The sequence below is a fragment of the Labrus bergylta genome, chromosome 8 (assembly GCF_963930695.1).
Source record: "Labrus bergylta chromosome 8, fLabBer1.1, whole genome shotgun sequence".
In the NCBI taxonomy this organism is placed as follows: domain Eukaryota; kingdom Metazoa; phylum Chordata; class Actinopteri; order Labriformes; family Labridae; genus Labrus; species Labrus bergylta.
In genome coordinates, this window is record NC_089202.1 from 9,879,027 (window position 1) to 9,903,600 (window position 24,574).

The window sequence follows — 24,574 nt, forward strand, 5'->3', positions numbered from 1 at the left end:
AGTGAATTACTTTAGCATATACCACATACTGTTATCACACTGTCACTGTTTTTATTTTATTTTTTATTTTTTTTAAGTCAAACGAGCCTACTGAAATTATTTGGAAAAATTTGTACCAAGATTTTAAACTGAGTTTAAGCCTACTCATAATGCAGAACAACTCCCTTAAGCATTTTTTTTGATGCAGGTGGTCAAGTTGAAGCTATGTTTATCTGATTCATACATTTGGCTGATAGTTTTATCTTTAGGGGCGGCTGTGGCTCAGTTGGTAGAGTCCTCCTCGTCTCTCAACTGGAAGGTCGAGGGTTCAATCCCCAGCTCCTGCAGCTCCTTGGGCAAGACACTTAACCCTGAATTGCTCCCGCTGCTACGTCGGCGGCATATGAATGGGATTAGTTACTTCTGATGGTCTCACTACATAGCGACCACTGCCATCAGTGTGTAAATGGGTATGAATGGGTAGGTGTGACATGCTCTAAAGGGCTTTGACTAGAAAAGCGCTATAAGCTCAAGTCCATTTACCATTTAACATTGCATCTTGTCGAATACATTTATTTGAAGGAAAATTACCAAGTGAAATATTGAGTAAAATGTGCAATAATTACTCTAGTAGTGTATGAAAGCAGTAATGTAAAGTTCTTAAATTAAACTAAGGTGTATCAGTGGAGTAAATAATTATTTATTTGAAATCAAATGTTCTGTCTTACATTTGCTGACAGTTTTTTTTATCCCATGTTACCTGCACACTTTTTAAGAACCTGCCACATTGTACATACTAAAATATACTGGCAACGGCTGAGTGTATGGAGATCAATAGAAACTGTACAGTGTACAAATATGAATAACATGAATACATCTTTGTAACTGCAGCTAATTTTGTGCTAATTTTCTGTTTACAGATAAGAAACCAAAACTGAAAACACAAGAAGATGAAGACTTGAACAGCAATGTGAAGTGTCAAAACAAGTAAGAAGCGTATTTTAGTCTGGAATACCTCATAACATACAAGCTACTAGATGCGAGTTACCGTGTAGGTGTTGTAATGATACAGTCATCTTGGATCTCAGTTGTTTTGCTGGACGTTGGGCCACTTCAAACCTTGAGCACATTTATTATTCTGAAATGGCTGATGGCTTTGGTGACAAGTGCTCCTTCAACAGGTGTTGTTGTGATGACAACATTTCACTCTCATCTGAAAAAGGTAATAAGAAAACACAGCAACCACAGACCCTCAAGTGTACAAACATGACATTTTCACTTAGACAGCCACACAAGAAAAACACTGCTCGTACTTGACATAAAAACTTCTTACAGCCACTTCAAATGACCCTCAGCTTTCTTTCCATCTCAGAAAATTCATAATATTTTTACATTGGACTTGTTCTTGGCAGGTTAATGCTCACAGATGTCTGCACTGCTCAGATGGCTTGAGGGGGCAGGTACCATCTGAGCTGTGTCAGGGAGAGAAAGTCATTTTAGCAGCACCTTACACTTAGCCTAACACATAATTTCATAGTACCAATGAATGTGTTAATGAGACAAAATGTTTTTGATAGAGCAAGTCTTGGCAGGCATCTGTGAATTATTCACTGGCCTGATAAGTTGGCATGTTACTAACGATTGGCAAGCAATGCTCACAGAAGCAGCGTGTTGTATGACATCCCTGCTGGATAATGCATGTTAACTTTTATTTTCCTAGAAATGGACAATTTAAAGTCAGAACTATTTGATAGAACCTTTGAAATAATCACTTAGTTGCTCAATGCGATGACGTAAGAAGTGAGAGTGAGCCTGTTTATCGAAGCGAAAAGAATACAATGCCTTTTCCCTTTTTTTCACGACTCCAGTGATGAGAGTGATGAATTGCACTTTGTCACTGTGGATTCATTTCCTGTGTTTGTGTGCCAAACTTGACTGACCGTGACAGTGGGAATGCAGCCTTCATGTCACTCAGCAGAAATTGCGGTTTCAATAGAGAAAAAGGATGCAGTGCTTTTTTGTGCCGGGCGACAAAAAAGTAAAACATGAAAAAAATGATTGAGCCAATCTTCTGTCTGAAATGGGAACAAAGGACATGTTGGAAAAACACAATTTGTGTGACTGTGTGTATTCTGTGTGTGGGGGTGTTTGTAAGTCCTGTACATGACTCTCTGTGGCAAGGTGTGCTTGTGAAACGTTGAAATGTTCAAAGATAATAGGCATACAATGAAATATGAGTACGATTGTTTACTTTGTTGAAGGAACTCTGTTCATGGAAAATATGTCTAAAGATTGTTAGCACATAATGTTATTTGAATCATGTTTCTAATATCTTTTCATTAGTAGTAAGGAGACTTAAGTATAGGAATACATTTGCACGTAAGCGTTTTACAATCTGTCATGAGCCACACATTTCTAGTGAGTATGCATTTTGTGCATTTTGATTTAAAAAAAATAAATAAAAAGACTTCAATCACTTGGCTTTAGTACTCGGCACCCAGTGCCAGTCTGCATAATGTGCGCTTCAGCTGGATTTCACACTTGGAAATAAGCTCTTGGTCTATCCATCCTTTCCCTAGAAAACTGACAGATGAATAATAATTATATAATTTCACCAGCGGTTACAATTACAAAGACAACAACACATACAAAAAATATTCAAACCCATACTAAGGAGCAAAAAGTGTTTCTTTAACGTACATCACTCATGACATGTCTCTCAGCTTCATGTTTGCCACGCTTGTTGACAACCTTAAACTATTTCTGTGGCGTCCAGAATCTATTATTGGCTCTGGCTGTAAGTGTTTTCTGTTCCATAACAAGATGAATCCTCAACATGGCATTAGGTTACCAGGCAACAGTGTACACTCCACTGCTCGGTTATAATTTTCTTTGTATAGTTATGATGTTTAATAGTAAGTGACTTCATGGCAGTCAGCCAAAATTAACCACTGTTAGCAGAACCCTTAGAGCCTGATGTATGTCAGAAGGCGGAGAGGCGAGCAGGCTATATTTGGCTGCTATGTTCCCCTCGAAGAGACGAATTCTAGGTCTGGACTTGACATTTCTCTGAGACTGGAAAGAACGGGTTTGGGTCAGTGAGTTTTTCGAGGGAGGAGGGGTGATGTTGTTGATGCCCGGAGGAAGGTGCTGGTCTCTGTTCTGCAGCGGCTCATTGTTATGTTCTCTTCATCTGTACAAACTGAGGAGTTTAAATGACAGTGTAATAATAACAATTATATGTTTTGGAATAAATAACTATCTTTAATACATAAAAGGCTAGATATTTTTGCTGACAGATAACCATTACTCTAAATCATAAAAAGTATCTATAAGAGCTGGACAAATTGTCACAGTTTGTTGTTTAATAATGATGCAATAAATGAGATGATTTTTTAATCTCTTCAGCTCATATAAACCTTGTAAAAGTTGTATTTTAATTGTAAGCACGTGAAAACAGGTGTGTCCTGTTTAATGAAAAAATGAATTGTTAGAAACATAAGTAGAAGAGCACAGATTGACCAGCTGTTGACTGGAATCGGATGATTTTCAGTCTGTTAGATAGTGATTGTTTACCCCCTGGTCCTCTAAAATATATCCCATTTATTCTGTATAGATCAAAGATATACACACTCGAGCCAAACGTTCTATGCTATACTAACAGGGCAGCCACACACACACAAACACAAACACATGAGATAACATGTTGGCATTGTGGACATGAGGTGTTGTTTCCCAACACTTGAAACGGCACCTCACCTCACAGAGACTAATTCCCGTAGTTGTGCAACCGATCACAAATCTCACGGTTTGGATCACAGATTTTTGTCACAGATCTTTCTTTCTTTTTGGCTCGGCCAAAAATCAAAAATATAGCTAGCCATGACTCAAACTGTGCATTTTAACAGCCCTCAAAAAGCATCTCCAGGAATCTTAGTAAAGTATCACATCCTTATTTTCTTCACTATAGGCTTTACAAATTGCTACAATACCAATAATAATAATATTGCAAACTGATAAACCTGCACTCCCTTTTTATTTAGAAATTATCTTTAAAAATGTGAGTACAACAGTCTGTAATCAAAGAGCTGCATCATAATCATATTTATTATAATAATAGTATTTTTTAACCCCTGTCAATTTCACAAACAAAAATAGAAATCTCTCTTTAAATAACAAGTTTGCTGAAATCTATAGAAATCTTTTTTATATCCTTCTTGACGAAACGCCGAGTGTATTAATAAGAATAAGACTGATTTTACTTCCTACTTATGCAGTAGATCGTTTTGGGGATCACAAACCGTCCAAGAATCAAAACCAACCAGATTTTTTGGAATCAGAAGGTTAGTCCTTGAAAATATAAAAATCTGAATGGGCCAAAGAAATGGCAATCGGTGCATCTCTAATCACAAAGATTGGAAAAACTGTTTCATGATGGGATGGTGAGTTCCTGTTAAAAGTTGTTGTGAGGATATAATGACCCTGTCATTTACAGACTATGCATGTGGTGAAACTAGAACTCAGAAGCCTCTAAACACACTGATTATCTGCATTAATATGATTTTCCCTCTACAATGTAAGTGATATAACGTCATCATTTATACAGACTTAGAGATATTTTTTGGTAAGTCTTCTCTGTGTATGTTGTATGTGTTTTCAGATTAAATAACATCATGTGGAGTGCAGCCCTGTGCTTAATTAGAGTGTGTTTTCAAAAATAAAATGGAGATCCATGTTCACACCTTGTTTGAGGGACTGACTGAACATTAAAATCTATCCCTCACCATCCTGATGATGCATCACTCATTCAGGGTTAAAAGGTAAGAGTTGCAGAGTTGTGGCCAGGGCTGTTTGTGAATGAAGGAGCTGGTAGTTGGGTGAGCAATAGTCTTCTCTCTTTATAGACAGTAGGAGAAGATCAGTGGCCCAGAGGGGGAATGTGGCTCCTGTTGCAGCTGAGGCTCAGAGCTTGGTGGGTGTAGCCTGATGTTCTCAGTGTTGTTCATTCAGCTACACTGCAGAACCTTGGACTCTCCGGGGAGACCTGCCTCCATTTGTTTTCACTTCCTGTCCAAATGGAGTTAGAGAGATGAATTATTCATGACTTCATGGGGCCACTTGAGTGGATGAAAAATGCAGAGATTTTCAGCTCCTGCCACGAGTTTTCTAGGTAGATTAGTATGCTTTGATTTCTGATCAATTAACCATTTTTTGACATATACTAGCATTTTTCTGATTAAACAGAGATCTGTTCAAAGGCTTGCTGTTTAAGTTTATCGGAATCGTGTATTGACATATCTACTCATGACCAATTGTTTATCAATTCAGTTTGCTGTCTGTCAGAGTCCTCCTGTCCTAACTCGATCCTGGTCTGTCAGATCAGCATGCTGGACTCAGTAAAGTTGATGAATGAGCTGTGTCTCAGAGTTCTTGGTACCCCCAGTCTATCAGGCAGATTGTCACTTAACTGTCACAGGATGGGGCTGTGCTTCCTGATGGCAGAAACAGACCAACTTCAGACTTCACAGGCCCACCAGTCTGTCACTCAGTGCAATCCCATGATCCTCTGGGGCCCTGACTGTGCTGCCATGTGCCATGCTAAACATCTCTTTGTTGTTACCTTTCATCTGAGGGTACCTGCCACTTCTCTCAGCTCATCTTGTGAGTTATAGGGCAGCAGGAGGTTACGGCTGCAACCCCCTCCAACTTGGCGTGAAATGTGCAGAACAAACGGATCCAGAAATTACACAGAGATTGGACACACTGGCTGGATATCTAAAAGCAGAGCCTTCGTAAAGGTCCCCGCGGCCAGAGAGCTGTGAAAGGTTTACCAGACCCATCTGTTTCCCTATCACAGAATATTTTACCCCCTTTGAGGTGACAACATTCTCTAAATTCTCCCTTTTAGCTTTAACAAGCCTTATCTCAGTGAGTCTACTGACAAGATTTAAAGTTGACTGAAGGTGAGGCTTGAAAGCTACAACATGCTCTCATGAGACAAGAGAAATGACAGTTATCACAAAAGGAAGCTTTATTCATGGCCTTTAGATGAATTTACAAAAAAGCACGGCGTAACAACAGTGCACGTTTTAACAGCGAGTAGAACAAAAAATAATTCTTTTTTTTTTAATTCACTGGGTCTATTTTTATTTTTCATTAGGAGGAATTTCCACACTTTGTAGTTCAAAAGGAAACACCCTCATTCTCAACTTCAATTTGCACACAGCTCTGATGAGCTCACAGTTTTGCTTTTTTGCTGATGATTTCTACTAAATGTGTTCAAGCCAAAGCTTGTAAATATCTGTATTAGTGGAGTAGTGAAAAAAGAAATGGTGAAGAATGCAGCAGCTATTTTCAAACACAGCACAGAGGCATTATACTGTGTATTGTGTACACTTCTGTGCATGTAGGGTTAGAGTTTGCCTGTTTTATTTGTTTGTGAATGTTTATTTGCTGAGTGAGTGTACGTATCAGCGCTTCTCGGACCTCTGTGCTGTAGGTTCATTTTTAACATCGCTACTTGTGTATTGTTGCTTCGGCACAGTGTTTGTTGCGTGTCAGAGTGTTTGTCTTCCTGGTCCTGGGAGCTTTCTGTGTAAAGTTCATAATAATATCTGCTGCAGCTGTAGAGATTCTTTGTTTCTGGACTTCTTGTTTCTATTTTAGTCCACCTGCAGGGTGCACTGTTGCTAAAGGATCCACCAGGGGTTTTACCCCGCTTGGACGGTAGCCCACAATTACAAATCCTGGTGCCTTAGTTACATCTATGCTCTTTAGCCTCAATTAAGGTGATGAAACTCACAAACAGGAAAACTGGTTGTAGAGGCTTAAAGGACGGGTAAGGATTTTGTTGTGTATAAGAAAAAAACATTACCTACAATGTATAATTGTAGTGCCAGTTCAGCACATAAATTGAGCTGTGATGAAGCAAAGGTAGGACAAAGGTTGTTTTACCATCGAACAAGTGAGATGACCCCTCCGCCTTGTGTTTTCCTCTCAAGGGGAGAAAGGAAATATGGAGCTGTTCGACTTGTTTAGGCTCTCTCATAGGAATTGCAGAAGTAGAACATTGTCTGTTTAACATACTTAGCAGTTTGTGTAACATCAGCATGCAACTCCCACTGCATACGAACATGGTAGCCCATCATCAGGGTGAATATGTAACTCTGGTGGAAACATGTATAGAATGAATATGATGCTGTTAAGACCCTGAAGCTCAAGGTCACCCTAGAAATGTGTTTAAAAATACATCTGGAGCCCCTCCAGGTTTATGCAGATGGAGCAGCAAAGGAATTGACATTGTAACATAGGCGGTCATGGTGGGTGCACTGTGGGAGATTTCCTGGTATGCATATCACTACCTTAATAATCAGAGGAAAAGCTATTTTTCAGAGGTATTGTTGTGTCCGAGACCTTTGAGACACCACAGGAGGAGAGTGCTGTGACTGTGCTGTGGCCAAGTAAAAGAAGTGGTGGCGTAGGTGGAAGTGGCTTGGACAATAAGCATCAGTCCGCCCTTCCCATAGTAAACTTGAGTTCCTGTTGCATTTTTTTTTAAAACCTTTAAATTCCATGAATGGGATTTTATCCAACTCTTAAAGGTCATTGACAAATCAAGAACAACATTAAAGGAGAAAGCAAAACCTGCTGCTGAACAACGCTGGTATTATACTAAAGGGACAAAAAAGCCTCGTAAAATGTGATTTCTCAAAAGCTGCGGTAATACCAAAAATATATATTATGTTATCATATTAAAATAATAGCTGCAGGCCGCTTGAGAGGGATGATGCTGTGATTAACCACTCATAAACTGGCTGGACTAGCAGGATGTGAATTGCAAGGATGCCTCTGAACAGAGAACCTTTGTTTTTATTAATCCCTCAGGGATTTCTAAGGTCAGCTAGCTTGGCCGTGTTCCATCTAAGTCACATGTGTCTGTTTGGGCCTGTGTGTTTGTCTGATACAGATGAGGCATTTGACTCCTGAGGGCAGTTCAATGATGTAGGTCTTTGAGCTGCTGATGCAATATTTCTGCATGCTGTGGTTTTACACAGAAAGGTTTACTCATTCCCATGGTCATCTGTAAATAAAGCTTGTTAAAATATCAGCTGACATTTAGAATTATCTTTTAAACGCTCAAATCAGTGCTTAGCCTTTTGGTGTTTGAGCATCAGTCACTGGCGTTGCTTTGAGAGAAGGTGCGAGGCGAGAAGGCCTAAGTGGAACATAAAATAGGCTTGTGTTGATTGAATGTAGGGTGGAAGTTGTACAACAACAACATAGTCAGTTTGAAACAAACAGCGGATCAATGGTTTCCAGCAGCGATGAGCACATTGATCAGGAAAAATTCTGAGAGCTGCCCTCTGTTTCCAGTGTGCCGTTGTGCTGCAGCTATTTTTAGAAAGCCTATGGCAGCGGATGAAGACACGGCATCAGGGACCTATTCAAAGTTAGAAAGTAAACTGACCCCAAGGTCAGTGCACAATAAGTGGACGCTTTGAAACTGTGTTTTTGCCTGTTTGAAACGCTGTTATGGTTCCGTCCGTCTCTGAAATCTCACAGAGAAGGTTCAAAGCAGAAGAATGAACACATCTTTCTGAAAGGTTTTCTGAAAGATGTGTGCTGTTTTTCTTGCAATAGCACTTTCTCTCTCCCATGTTTGTTCTCACAAGAAAAACACACAAGGCTACTTTAGCTCCATCTAAAGTGACGACTGACTATGTTCTTATTAGCTGTTTTGCAAAACTTTGACAGCAATGGTTCAAGACTAAGTACCAAACATGACTCTCTTTAAATGTGTTTTCATGATATTTGATCCAACCTGTTAAGTGCATTCTATATCACCCTGAAGCTCAAACAGGAAATACCAAAGGACGCCAGACAGAGTAACCCAATAAAAGTAAGAGCGCCCAAATCATTAGTGGGAAACACGCTCACATAACACATCCAGATGTACCGGCTAATTGGATTTTACCATTAAATCAACAGTTGTAGCGCCTTTGTGCTTTTATGAGACTGACCGCAAGGTAAAGGGAAAATGGGCTGTTTGAAGTGACAAAGCTTCACCCATGGCTTTTAGCACATAGGCTGGCTGAGGTTGGTTGTCAACAGAGCATGCTTGGGGCGCAATGTGTTTTTACTCTCTAAACTGATCCAGGAACTCTCCACAGTTGGCAACGATGGCTCATTAGGGGCTGATGTAAGTAAGATAGTGGGCATTGAGGTAATTGGTGTGGAGAGGTAATTTCCCTCCTGTCAGGGCTGCCCCAAGAGCTGGCGGTGTAGCCCCCAGAGAGATGAAACTGAGGGAACAGGGGTGGGGGGGGGGTTACGTCAGAAGTTGCTGTTAATATGTAGACCCTCTCCTGGGAGGAACATCCCCTCTGACTGGAGAAATCATCATGTGACAATGATAACACATATATATTGTTTAAGATCACATAAGAGGGCTAGAGTCACTCTATGATTGTTTTTTTTTTTAACAATAGACATTCTCATCTGAGATGCACAAGGGCTTTGAAGTTCAGAGAACAAGGAACAACAAAACATGGCTGACTCACTCCCTCCCACACATGGATCATCCGCTATTAAGGGGAACAAAACATTTTCTCGCCAGATCAAATTAGTTAGAAGGAGTGGTGTTTGTCCAGCCCTAGTGTCTGTTGCAACACTTGAGTTCAGCTCCCTTCCGTCTCCCATCTGACTCCCTGCTGGGTTTCATCATTCATAGTGTGTCACAAGTCAGGCGATTAAGCTACAGAACTTGGGACTTGAATTGGAGCTGGCTGTACAAATGGGAGTGTTGTGAGTCAGCGTCTTTATTAAAAAGAACAAATCCTCAGGTTCTGACTACAGCTTTAAAGAATAGAGCGGAAAGAGAATCATGGCAGAAAGGATCTAATTTTTATATTTCTTGTCCAAATCACTAAATTAAATTGACAAGGTTGGAGTAATAATTATGTGTGTTTGCATGTGCACAAGTTTGTGTACTGTCATGCCTAGTTGTATCAAATAGGCTATAATGGCCTTTCATTTAAATTTAGAAAGTGCTGGGGGCACTTCGCTGGTCTGGCCCACTTGTTCCCTCATCTCTAAACTCCCTCCCTCCACGTCGCTGCTCTCATGTCACAACATCCACACGCGCACGGACACGGACACTCACACATACACAGACAACACACACAGATTTTGTGTTTGATATGAGGGAGGTGACAGACAGTCGCGCCCCGGCCCTGGAGAGCAGAGCGGAGTGGCTCTCCAGCAGGGATGCTGACGTTCACACTTAAATGCTTTAATAGGACTAAAGTAGACAAAGGCCGCTGGTGACGCAGTAGGAGCTATAATGGGCTTGCCACATTGCAGGTTTACTGGACTGTGCCTATCGGACAAAGCTATTTCCAATCCCACAATCCCTCATCAGCCTCAGGAAGCTAGTTATAAATAAAAAGTGTAGGTTAATCGCTGCTAACATGCCTCACTGAAATGTCTCGGTTTGGTTTCATTTCAGGAACAGTATAGGGCAGTTAATCAAGGTTAGTTAAGAGGATTGTGGAAAGTAATTATTCAATTAGAAATTCAGAGAAACTAACTTCATTTCTAATAAGACTAAATGAAGCACAAATCTATGTTTATTGTGCAGAAAATTCTGGAACCGATCAATGAATTAATAAACAAACCAAAGCAAATGCAGATGAAAACGACCAGAATTAGATGACAAAACGCTCTCTAAGTTTGCAGCGTATGGTATTCTTATGGTGCAATCTTGTAAAATCACTGTAACAGGAACATTGCAACATTTTCTTGACCTTTTGTTTTTGGGATTCAGCAAAAAGAAAATCACATTGTCATGTTGTATAAATAGGGAGTCCTTTATCATGATAATTTCATTCATGTGACAGGCCTACTTCCTCTTTTGATTAATTATGCCTTAGCCGATGTGGAGGTCAGCCTACAGGGTCAGAGATGGCCTGCTCCGACAGATACTGCAACAGATGGAGCTCTAGGTCTTTAGCCATCATTAACTTGGACTTGAAAGCTTGTTATCTCTAACACCATCTGATTCCAACTTGATTGCCAAAACTAATTTGGGTAATTAATTTGAGTTTGAAGATTACAAAGAAGGAGTATGGATTCAAAGTGCACCTAGGCACTGTCCTGTTGTTGTCTTTGTTTATGAGCATTCAGGTAACACAATAGCATACATTGGCTGCAGACTAGTTTAATGTCTGGGACGAGCCTACAGGCTGTGCATTTCCTCTTTGGCTTCATGGTTGTGCTGTGTTAAAAGGATTGAGGGGTTAAATGTTTGTCCAGCTGAAACAACACAGTAAAAACTCCTTCTCTATGTCTCTGTAGCCAAGTCGTCAGAGCTCAGAAACTAAAAATAGCCGCGCTGGCTCCACGCCCCTGGCTGGGGGACAGGTCAAATTATGAAGGAAGATGAAAAATTTAAAGGCACAGGCTGCTTGGCCACAAACCCAGCCCTTCATCAGTGGTCAGATAGAACATTTGACTTGACTTTTATGGACTACAGTCAGGTTATATTAACCATGGATCATAGCCAGTTTGGGATGTAATATTAATTTGAAAAGTATTTTTCATATAATGACACAATGCTTAAAATGTATTGTTCAATATTGCAGTGCTTTGAGTGTTTATTTGGATAACTCTTTATACACTATTAAGAGGTAATTCAAGGCAATGGGGTGTGTAATCTCGGCGAGGTGTTCTTGACACAGTTAGTGAGCTTTATGTAATCGCCATCATGCAGTTATGGCATCTTACAGTTGGCTTCCTTGGCTAGCTAAAAGCATGCTTCCCGAGTAGCAGCACTGCCCTGGATCCACACTGAACCCCACACGTATCAGTCGGCTAATGCACAGCCTTAAGTGAACACAGTGTTTGTGTGTTGTCTTGCATTATTTAACGAGCCTTGTTTGGGTTTGATTCTCACTTGTAGATAAGATTTTAAACTACATGCTTCCATGAGTGTTTGTTTTCTTTTTTGTTGAAAAACATCATTATATTTATTATTTTTAACTTATTGCCTCCCCCCCAAAAAAAATCCCTAAACACTATTTTTGTGTATTGTGAATCACTGAAAAAGCAGCTGTTTAAAAAACCTTTGACATGATATGCTGCACAGTGCAAACTTTACATGTTCCCCTTTTAGAACATCAGGCAGAAATGGATCATTGCTCCCGTGTACCTGAGAGAACAAAATGAAGACATAAATAGAGTGGTTGAGGTTCAACAAATCAGAAAGAGAAAGGGAGAGAGGGAGAGAGGGGAATCAAGCCTCCATCTGCAGAGAGGGAGTCAGGAGACATGCCTTCTGGCAAGAGCTGAAGAAGACAGCTGTGTTTGGTGTGGTATTTTTAAACGCATCAATGCTGCTCCAATCCCTGCGCCTCCCATGACCTATTTTTAGCCAGGGCTGGCCATTGTTCTATTTCTGTCACCTGTGGGCCACGCAGTTGTTGATTCACATGCAAATGAAGCTTGCTCCCTCCCTGGCTTGCATTACTGCCTCAGCGAGGTGCTCAGTGCACAGCACACAGCTTTCTTAGCAACTCCGCTTTGCATTTTTCTCACTCTGTAAAGGAAGAAAGCCTCAGACTGAAGGCAGATTTTTAAAGAAAGCTTGTAAGAATTCTCCTCAAATTGCACTTTAGTGTTTGAAGCAGGCTGACACAAGGCACCGGCAGAGAGGCAGCCTAGCAGAGAGAGTGTGCCGTTTGTGTTAAAGCTCTACAGTGAGAGTGTTTTATCAGAGGAGGAGGCAGAGTAGAGGAAGGGAGAGAGTTGCCTGTTGTCGTGGTCTCTCCCCTGAGTGGCTAAGGGGTGGCTCTTGGTGACAGGAAACGCAAGGCTTGCAATGAGACCTGAGCGCTGAGTGGAGTATGCTGCAGACGATTTACGAGGGCGAGTCAAGTTTCTCCACAACAGAACAGCGCGGTGGACACGAGCAGCTCCCCAACCAGAGCAAGATGCACAACGTGAACAACTCAGGTGATCACACAGCCTGGCGTCTCTACTCCCTCTGAGGAAAATCTGTTTTTATCCTCCTTCTATTTCCTTCCCTTTGCATTCCAGTCTCTGTCTCTCCCTCTACTTCTCCGCTATCTTCTGTGCCTCTCTTGCACACATTCACTCTGTCCCTCTCTCACGTACTCGCAACTCTTAGCGCTCAGCTGGTCTCTCATTCTGTGTGAAAAGAGAACTCAAAGCAGCAGCGTGGTAGGAGCAGGCACTTCTTCCTGAAACAAGGTATTTGCTTTTACGATGGTTAAGACCGCTTGTATGATTTGACTTTCTCTTTGGGATGGCTTTGTTACTTTTTCTAAAAATGTGTTTTGTAATAAGCTAAAAGAGAGTGTTCTTTATCCTTATGTGTTTAACATCCATGGAGTGTTGTTGTTTTTTTTTAACTAGAATAAGGAACTGTGTTAACGTTATTCCCAGGCTCTACAGTAGTTGCCTAAAATGAGTCACAGTGAACATGAAAGGGATGTTGTGTTTTGCGAGCTTCCATGTCAGCATGCACTTTACAGGAACAGGAAAAACTGTGACAGAAATACTGTGGGGACAACTGAAAGGTTGCTGTCAGGATATTTACCACAGACATTGACTGTTCTATTTTTGACCTGAGAATTGAATAGAAAAGTGCGCTGATGACATCGGTATGAGTAACCTCTATTCACTGTATTGACTCAAGATGAGTCACACCTTATTTGTTCTGATTCTTTTGTAACATGTATGGCTATTGATAATACGTTAAAAGAAAAACAATCTCTGGAAATTAATTTTGAATAAGAGCATGGTGCTCAGTGGAAACATTGTCATGTGAGTTGTTATGGAGCATTTGTTATGAGAAAGTGGAGACCGTCATGTGAGCGCTTAATTTTCTAAAGAGTCTGTTATGAACTTTGAGTTGTTTCGACAGTATTTACAGTTTGCCAGCAGTAAAAGGGGATATCAATATGTAAAGATAAGTTTTTCTTATTGTTAATTAGAATTCTGAAATAGAGATTTTTTTTTACACTACTAAAATCTGTCACATAATAAAAAACACTTTAAGTGTGTCCTCGGGCAAGCAAAAGGGGAAAGTGATGATATCCAGAGGCAGTGGGCTAATCGTGAAGACATTTAAAATAAATAAGGAGGATGACACACTGCATCTCTGTCAATAGAACAGGTTATTGGACTACTCAGGCTACAGGAGCAGGGCTTTCTTCTTCCGTTTCATCGGCCTGTAAGCCAAACAACAGATATACCGAGTGCCTGAATTTGAGCTCCTTGCTTATTCTGTGGGTCAGCTATTCTTAGGTGAGTTATTTTCAGCTTATGGCATTAGCCTGCTAAGATTAGGAGTCTGTGCGTTATCATTCCATCTCAGCATGCTCCTGATATAACTGTCGTTTGGTTCAGATATTTATAGAGAATTCTGTCATTTGTGTGTTTAATTTGTTCTTTCCACTTTTTATAGTAAATCACATGACAGTGACTAACATATCTGTCTAAAAACACCGCTGTGGGATGCACTTGTACGAGTTTACTGGACGTCATGTAATGGAAGTGTTGTTGGTGAAGGAGAAGATTTTGTGTGTGTGCTGTCTAATGTTAGAATTACAAGAATCTATTGTTACATGTATTTTTGACAAGTGTAGAGATCTTATAAAATTTGTATTAACATTTCAAATGGAACATGAAAAAAAATCCCACAATCCAATCTTATTTTGATAGTGTCACATGCAAAACTGCAGACAAAAACTGTTCTCAGAATGGCTCTCCAACCAGGGAAAACTAATTAGCTTCACATGAGGGCAACATATTATGTAAAATATCATCCTGGCTTCCATCAAAAGACCTTTTAGACAACAACAGCGCTGCACCTTTCAAGTCCTCTCCTCTGTATCGTGTATTCATTCTGATCGCTTCCCTGTGTTTATTCCAAGTGCTCATCTCCAGAGAGGCTGTGCAGAATAACACAAATCAGGATTTTGTTTCAGTCACGTTCAACAGTTGTGTACTGCAATGAAACAAAAACCATTTTTTCTTAATATGAAAGTTGTGGGGAAACTGTGTTCATGCTTAGTATTTTTGGGGTTACTATGGGTTGTCTTTTACTGGTTGCTGTGGCTCAAGGCTTTAAGACAATTCATGAATTTATTAGGCGTTTTATTGACGGTAGGATCGGGTGTAAATGTTATGATCATAATGATTCACGTCATGAAAGAGGGCTTTAGTAGTTACTCTTACATCAGATAGAGATTTTGTTTTTGTCATGTGTTTGTTGTTGGATGGATTGGCATGATCGGGGGGGGGGGGCAGGAGAGGGCTGGACTCCTGGCTCTCCTCAGTGAAAGCCTCGTGGTGGTTCAGCTCAGCTCTCTTTGTTATCAACTAGTGTGCAAGCCGCAGCTCTGGCTCAGCTACAAGGACGAGCCTGAGTCTTAAAAATAAAGACCTGTTTCTTGCTTTAGACATGCCAGCTGCTCAAAATAACAAGGCACTTAATGAGAGATCCAGCACCACATTGCAGTCCCAAGCATCAGCTTATTTTTGCCCTCAAACATCTTCTGTATCTCTGGTTCTATTTATACCGTCAGACAGGGAATTTAGATCAACAACCATCCCTAGTGCACACCAAGTGGATTAAACATACAACATGTTCGAAGAGTAAGCACAAAGTGTGCTTTGCCAAAACTGCTGCATTATTAATAATATAAAGAATATGTTAAAATTCTCATCAATGATCGGCATCACAGCTGGTCAAATAGTGTCAGCGCTGATCCTTTGTACGCAGTACAACATTTCAGTGGAAAACAAATGGAGCAACAGGTCATGAATTTGTCTTTAAATAGTGAAATAGTGTATTTTCTTAAGATACTGAAAAAAGTCTCAGTTAAGTCAACTGCCTAAATAAACATTAATGTTAATATTTAGAATTACCTTCTGAGTTTTTGCTCAACATCTTTGTTAGACTTCAAAGACACTTATGCTCAACTCCAAAGATTTCCTTTAATAACAAGTGAGACTGTTTTAGTGTTGTTAAATCATAAACACTTCTTTCAGCACTAAAAACAATGTGTTTGGAGTGTAAAAGCAGTTGTTTTATTATGTGATAAAATCTTATCTCGATTAGCGTCAGAAAAAAGGTTGCAAACTTACTTGTTTGGCTGTGAAAATAGATGCAGCATTTAAATTCAGTGGGAAATGTTTATGATGATAATAACACCTCTCTGTAAAGTTAGTTGACAGTTTTATGTGCTAGCCAGAGAAATAAAAAAAAAGATTACAATACAATGTGGAAGTTGCTCTTTAAAACTTGTTGTTATAAACCTGAGCCTCCATAGTGACTGATCTTGATCATGTTTTTCCTCTTTGTAAATCTATGTATTTCAAACACTTCCCATGTAACAGTAATATCACTGCTGATGTGTGTCTGCTCTCTCTCCGGGGTAGGGAGCTTGCTAATGTGGCCTGAGGCAAAAAAAAAAAAAACATCAATCCAACATCTCAAATTAAGGCTGTGATTGTCACTCCAACCGCCACCAAGGCTAATGAGAGGCAGATCGGTTATAGAAATAAACACATTGGGGACACTGGCGGTGCGATGCTGCAGTGGGAGCATGGTCACAGGCCATGAGTCACCCTATCCCCCCCTTCGGCAGGCCCTCCACAGGGAGGAATTTGGGCATGGGGCAGGGTGCTTGTCGCTCCCTTGTGCTAAAAACAAATTTGGGACCTGTCATTCATAAATCTCTTGTTTACCAGTGCCTAGAGACACTTTTGTGAACTTTCCACCAATCAGAAGGTACCTCACTGTCACTGGGAGAAAAGGATTCTTATCAAGGGGTCATGGTTGGACTACAGGACCAGTGGTCATAGAAAAAGAGACCCGAAAGTTACATAAATGCAACCTCGCGGTTTTATTTTTTGCCCGTGTTAAATTGAGCAGGCGGCATCACAACTGTGACAGTCTTTCGCACATTGTCTATATTAAGACCCTGCTCAGAAAACCATTTATATTTAGCCCTAGTTACTGGTGGTTCCGTATTCTCCTCTGCTTGAGGAGTATTTTTGTAAAACAGAAACAGAAGAATCTAGTTTCATGCAGTTTGAGAGCGCATTTGACACAAATAAATTAACTGCAAATTTGAGGTTGTAGACATGTGGCTCTAATGTATTTAGTGGTTGAGTAAAATACCAAAATAGCAGCAATATTTAACATTTCTCTGTTACAACCAGCACAGAGAATAATGTCAAACATAAATACATTTAGGTTGAAGCTTCTGCAAAACAATACCTCCCTGCCTGTAGGACCCTGTCATCTTCCCTCAACATTGTCATACCATCCCTAGTTATTCTTGTGGACTCAGTGGACAAGAAAAGAACGGGCACATGAGGCTGTTGTCGTTCCCTTAAGGGCCAATTCATCTAGCCTCTGTTATCAAAGGTGGCTCAAGCTTTCACACTCCTCCTCCCCCTTCCCATCCTGTTAAAGCTCTGTCTGATATTTTTCTGACGGAGACTCAGCTTGATGTGCAGATCAAAGTGAAGATCCTTAATGCCAGTCACAGTGAGGGTACAGGATGAAATATGAGATTAATTAGATATCTCAGTGGTGAATTCTCCCAGGCAGCAGGTGTTTTTTGTTGTTGCTATATTTAGGCCCATTAGGCAAAAAGTAGCACTAAGGCTGTCTGACTCTGTGAGCCCTTCAATGGTTCACAGGTTCACCGCTGCCCCTGGAACAGAGCCGGCTAGCGAAGAGTTCATTGTCAAGTACTTACAAGCTAAGATTAATATTCCCTGTCAGGAGAGAAGGCTCTGTTCTACAGGTGCCTGTTCACTGCGCCTGCAGAGCCGCTGCCCTCCTGTCATTTGAAGGGGCTGTTTTTAGATCACAGGAAGAAAAATCACCGCACAGGAGTCCCCTCTCACTGTCTTCTCTCTTTGAACATGTTTCAAGACAAGTTATAAACACATCATTGAATATCTACGCTGTGTATGTATGTGTGTGTGTGTGTGTTTTGGAAGGTTTTTGTAATTCTCTCTGCCTCTCTCTGCTGGGGACTCCTTGCTTATATAAGAGCTGAGGGGCTGATATAATAGTCAACATGTCATATTGCCACTGTAGGCAGGAGACGACATGCAGTGAGACTCGATATCTGCAGGATGGGGAGACATAATTACGTCGCCAGCGTTGCCATGGCAGCGGCAAGTTAGGGTGGTGGATACTAGGGTGTGGGGGTTGTCACAGACCAGGATTGCGCCACTTGCTTTTATGTTTCTATTTATAATCATCAGCGCCGCATACACATGGATGGTGGCAGTGAAAAACAGGCTTCATGACAAAACAAATGCATCAGAGAACAGGAGGGCACTGCTGCCTTCCTGATGGCTACTGAGCACTGACAGTGCTGGTTTAAACTCATTTTTATTGGCTTTTCATTACAGTTTTATTACAGATAGGACAGACACAAGATTATTTATGTAGGCATATAAAATGTTACATGTTAGCTCTTTGTCATGCTTCCAAAGAACAGGTGGTGTAGTAACATTGCTTCTGTTTGTTACCTCAAATGTGACCCTAGAGAAGATTACAGCAATGAATGCACTCAATAAATCTCCCTCCTGCCACTGGAATTTTAAGTAGCTTTGAATTTTTCTCTGGTCTCAAAATAGAAAAGACATTATACAGTCTGGACGATGTGTACCCTTCCTTGAATGTCACATCATGATCAGCATTGATGATGAGTCTTGTTCCAGGATTTTTTATTATTATTTAATTACGAGCATACGGCTAAATTCCTTATTTGATATCTAAAATTGGTCCAATGATATAATTCTGCTGCCAATAGATTTCTACTGTAGCAAAGATTCAACTGGATTCAGTAATATGAAAAGAAGCCAAATTGTAACAAAGATAATGACAAATATTGTACAGTCACTAATCAACCTCTGTGGAATTGAGAGATGAAGTAGCACTGTCTCCTATGTTCTCGACTGGCAATCGATTTTTCTCTGTGGAACAACCTATATATAGAGCTCAGAGACCAAAGGGATGCCCTCTCACGTTGTATCTGGCAATTACATATAATGGAGGTAGTTGTCAAAGGCAGCTCTTACCAATGCAAGCATCATAGCATCTGCACACAAGAACAGAGATAGAAAGATCACAGAGACATGAATTCACAAATACATGCAGGTTGCTGGACTTGCACATCTATCTGCTGCAAATGATTTATGTTTAAAAGGGATATCTGCTATGATTTCCTTGTATGGGAAATTGAGAGGGACATCTTTTATTTATTTTTTTCAAACAGTGGGAAGATAAGATTTATGTAAATAATCAACTTGAACATTTCGTGCCAAATGTCCATTTGGTCCGTTGTACAGCTGCTCCCAGTAGTCTCCATGTTGACGGATGTGATCCCATGTTTGTTTATAGAAACTGTTATAATTGAAGGTTTCTGAGGATCACGAGAAGGAAAGCTGTGCTCTTCATTTCTGATCTTTTTTTCTCTCTCTCTTCCGTCATTCTTTTTTTCCTTCTTAAACTCAATGCTTCACTTACAGAATCCTTGTTTTGGCTTTCCTCTTTAACTCTGAACAACATGTTTTGTTTTGTGGCAATATACAGATGTACTGTTCCCTACGCAGCCACTGTGTTTCATGATTTGAAGAGTAAGGTAGCAAATAAGGGACTGACAAATCTTTTTTGTCCTTTTTTTCCTTCCTTTGCTTTTTCCTCTGTGGCCCACAGTGGATAGTAAGCAAGACGTTCCATTGACTGTGGAGCCTGTGTCTCCGTTGGACCTGCGCACAGACCTGAGGATGCTAGGGCCAGGCTCGGACCCAGGACTGTGGGAGAGGCAGCTGCAGCAGGAGCTGCTTCTCATTCAGAAGCAGCAGCAGATCCAGAAGCAGATACTAATCAGCGAGTTTCAGAAGCAGCATGAGAAGTTGACCCGTCAGCACCAGGCTCAGCTCCAGGAGCACCTCAAGGTCAGCATCACACTGAACCTTTGTATGGAGGATAGCACAGCAGTGAACCCTGCAGTAAACCCTGCAGAGCACCACAGTATAGTTTAGAATAACAGGAGAAAAAATATAGCTCAGGAAAAAAACATTAGAATGCAGAAAATAACACACAACTCAGCAAAGCAAGGCAGGGAGTTGAGCCATACATTAGAGAACAGCACGAGGTCTGTTTCAGAATACTCCATCACAGCAAAATAAAAACTGCAGAAGTTCACATAAGTCACTGTCGCTTCCAGATCTATTTTTTGTTGTGCTCTCTCCATGTTGACTTGAAGCCTTTATGTTTTTCAGCTCCAGCAGGAGCTCCAGGCCATGAAACAGCAGCAGGAACTTGCAGAGAAGGAGCGCCGTCTGGAGCAGCAGCAGCAGCAGCATCAGCAGAACCAGCAGGAGAAGGAGCAGGAGAGGCATCGGCGAGAGCAGCATGTTTCTAGCCTGATCCTCCGGGGAAAGGAGCGCTCCCGTGAGAGTAAGAGCTCAACACCATCATCACAACCATCTTTGTAGCATTTGGGGTAGACTATGTATTGGCCCTTGGCAAAAACAAGCATGGGGCCGAAAACCCTCTTTGCAATCCATGTTTTTATAAATTACCATAGTACCAGCTTGAAATGTGAATATAACAGCTGGATAGGAAATCTTTACACTAGCTGAATTCTCCACTTACTGATTAATTGTGAATTTATTTGCATGTGGTCATGTACTTGTTCTGTCGTCCTTATAATAATTTATATGTAAGCCTGCTAGCTGTATGACAGGGTTGCAGTTGAGATCCCTTATAAGCTCTGTGAGCATTGTAGTCATTAGTAAGCCTTAAAATAATATTTTACTGTTATAATAACTTGTTTCCATTTGCTGTATTTAGGGCTTGCTTTTCCTGATTGTAAATCTATGTTAGCTGTTATAACACTAATAGATACTCATCATGACAAAACATTTAACCCATTTGTATTTTTATTTTTTGAAGATATTTTTGAGACATGATTACCTTTATTGGATAGGATAGCTTAAGGGCTGAGGTCAGATTTGAACCCACGGCCGTTGTGTGAGGACTGTAGCCTCTGTAAATGGTGCGCTTTAGGCTATCCGGTGCCCCAATTGAAGCCCACATAAACATTTTCTATATTTCTTCCCCAAATCTTGTGCTCTCTTTTCTCTCTTTTCTAATTTCTCTTTTCTAATGAGTGACAACTATTGTTGCCATTGGCAACATACCCTGTATTTACCACTATAATAGTGAAATGGGAACTAGAGTACCAAAAATGACCTCAAGTAATTCTGGGGTTTGTTTTTTCCAACAGAGCTGCTTTTTTAGAAACAATTTTATGATGTATGACAAAAGTGTGACAACCTGTCGTTTGTATATATTATATGAATATATTTTTTTAACATACAAATTTGAACAAATTAATTTGTTTTTAAATATTTTTTTTAGAAAAGTGCTTAACATTCTTAAACATCATGACTTGGACTTAGTGAATACCGGTACATGGAAAACATTTCAATATAAATTGAGTAACAAAAAAGTTAATCTTTGAAAATAATAAATTAGTGCGTTTAATTAGCATTATTGGTCACACCTTCATGAGATGCTTAATGTTTTTTACGAGCATTATTCTCGGATTCTGTTCCAACTGAAATGGTTGAGATTATTGCAGACAGATCATCTGAAAGAAGGGTTTCCAAATTGTCCGCCAAGCTATACCTGAGAAAACAATGAAGAACAAACATTAATGTTTAGAGTTGGTAGTTTTCATTGTAACAGATGATTAATGTGTTTCACATGAAATGTTACCTCATTACTGTCTAAACAACACAATCTGAAAGCCAATATTAAATGTAAATGTGTACAACACAAATGAAAATCTACTTATAAAGTTCCAACAATAAAGACAGTTATTTTGGCCTTTTCTCTAATGCTCCTTGTTTTTATGCTGCGGTGTAGAAAACAGAGTAGTTGGCTGTCAATATCACAGGGAGGCACCATTTTGTGAAAGTAATTCAATTTGAAATAGCTTTACTTTAACAAAAGAACTCTACTTCTAGATCTCTGTTCATGGAGAGACAGTGTCCTCCCTGTATTTGACATTATCCAGTTCTTTCGGTTAACCACACAGTGCAGAGCAGTCAGTGCTAACATTAGCTACTCTAGCGCTAATAGTTAGCTAGTAGTTAGTGCTAGCTGACAAATACAAGCCTGAATATTGATTACAGCTCCCATTGTCACCAGATATTAAACCTTTTAGTTATCCAATGTAAGTAGCACCACACTTTTAAGTGCTACTATTTCACTTTCTTGGTGTGTTGGTTAGCAGCGAACAACTAACTGAAACTGCTGCTTTGCAGTGTTGGGTAGCCCAGGGGAAGCATGGGGAAAGACGTGAACACTGACATATTTAGTACCTTAGAAAGGGCTTACATTTCTGGATGGATATGGTGCACCACTCTAGCATTAAAAATGAGCAAAATAGGAGCAATCTTGCTAACTGTGTTTTCACATTGTTAGTTATAAGGCATAGGCCCAGCGGCAACAGTAGTTGTGGGCAAATGATACCATACACAAAAAAACTATTCAACCGATGTTACATTTGTGTTGTTTTGCTGATTCTAAAGACTTTCATGATTAAGTATGAAAAAATATGAAAAAAAGCTTTGCTTGGGAGGGGTTTTCAATGCCACAGGCTTGGTCAAATGGATTAGGAACTCAACACTGTCACTTCACAGAAAGTACATATCATTGATAGAAATATATTATCATTGATATATAAAACAAGTACAGTAGGCCTACTTAATGTTTTTAAGTGGAAAATAACAATCAAGCACTTCAGTAACTTTTGTTGCCAGTGGGCATAAATGGGTCAATCTAATATTTCATAATTTATTGAAAAATGATCACAGAAAGATAATCAAACAAAACACTTTTATCTGCAAATACTAAAAGTAACAGACTTTTTTTGGTTTGCTCCTTTTTGTTTTTCCCTCTAAGATTAACCTAATTTTACTTAACTTACTAATATTTCTTTGAGTCAGGTAATGTTGGGTAATGAGTCTGTTAGTCTAATTTCATGATAATGCAACAGTACATAATTCATGTTGGGTAATATATTGCTCTCACTGTATATCAGCATGTCATTAACAAGCAGGGTTAACTGTTTGTATTCATGTAGCAGCCTATGGGAGGCACAGTTTCTTAATGTTTAATATAACTCTTGTGGAAGAACAAGGCTGGAAATTACTTCAGCCACCAGAGCAAAAAACAATTACTGTTGATTCTGATGACATGGTACTTAACATTTGTGAGCAAATGATGACAGACAGTTAGTCTGTGACATTTAAGTTCAGAATTTAGGAGAAAATGTCTTTCAATAGCACAATCAAAATAGCTTCAGATATAGGGTTTCATTTCTGTTTTTACCTTTTGGTTAATAATAGAAAAGATTCATGAGCTGTCAGGTCAGGTAATTTGAACTTGTGCCCTGTAACTGTGACCCGCTAAATGGAAAGAACATCTCTCTGCAGTATCACTTTAGCAGCTTGAGACTAATTTAGTGGTCCCAGACCACTAGGGGGAGATGTCCCTGCATGGGTTTTTTTACTCTGATATATAGTGTGTAATATCTGAGAGTAATGATTGAATAATAACATAATTTGAAAATCTGGAAGTTTCAAAAAGGGTTAGAAATTGATTTGCTTGATTACAGTTTGTCGCCTTAGGGTAACCCCAATCCCTTTGCTTTGGTATGTTGGTCTCACAGGGGCAGTTGCCAGTACCGAGGTGAAGCAGAAACTCCAAGAGTTTCTGCTTAGCAAATCAGCTAAGGACCCTTCCATCAATGGAGCCAATCATTCTTTCCTCCATCACCCAAAACTCTGGTACACGTAAGTATTTCCATTTTTTTTCCCCCTGAGATTGTGAAACTAATAAAGATTCTCTTAATACATCTGATAGAATCATTAGCTCAATCCTCATATTGCTCCCTCTTATATATGATTTATTTTTGTGCCATCAGGTCCTCTCACCACACATCGCTGGACCAAAGCTCTCCACCTCTGGGTGGCACATCCCCCACCTGCCAGTACACTCTGCCATCACCCATAGAGAGCAAGGACGACTTCCCCTTGAGAAAGACAGGTTCGCTAATTTACACACACACACACACACACACACACACACACACACACACACACACACACACACACACACACACACACACACACACACACACACAACACACATACATAAACCAGGTGCACAGCTAAAGTTATATTGTTTTATATCATCAGTATTTTCCATTTTCTTTGAGTTATAAATACTGTGAATGTCTTTTTGACCCTTGTCAATCAAGAGGTTAGAATACCCATTGAGTATTTCCTGAGGTTGCTGATGACCTTTTAATAACATCAGTAAGGGTCGTTATAAACCCCCCCCCCCCCCCCCCCCAACCAATCCTTTCCATCCCTCCAGGGCTCAACACAAATTCTCATAAGGGGTTAGTTTAGTTTGTTCGTTTATTTGACAGGGGCCAACTGTTGAGTAAGAGTT

At 40.1% G+C, this 24,574-nt stretch overlaps 1 protein-coding gene across 4 annotated transcripts in view; it reads left to right on the plus strand.

The window, feature by feature from the left end:
• Nucleotides 1–911: 911 nt before the first annotated feature.
• Nucleotides 912–24,574, plus strand: part of hdac9b (histone deacetylase 9b) — a 36,185-nt gene continuing 12,522 nt past the window's right edge. The window contains exons 1-5 of one of the 4 annotated variants that reach the window (XM_065958031.1): nt 912–966; nt 19,754–19,995; nt 20,323–20,500; nt 23,787–23,910; nt 24,042–24,163. In XM_065958031.1, the coding sequence (XP_065814103.1) occupies nt 966; nt 19,754–19,995; nt 20,323–20,500; nt 23,787–23,910; nt 24,042–24,163 (667 nt within the window). In that variant the 5' untranslated portion in view covers nt 912–965. The other 3 variants (XM_020637408.3, XM_065958032.1, XM_065958033.1) reach the window with 3 other exon arrangements.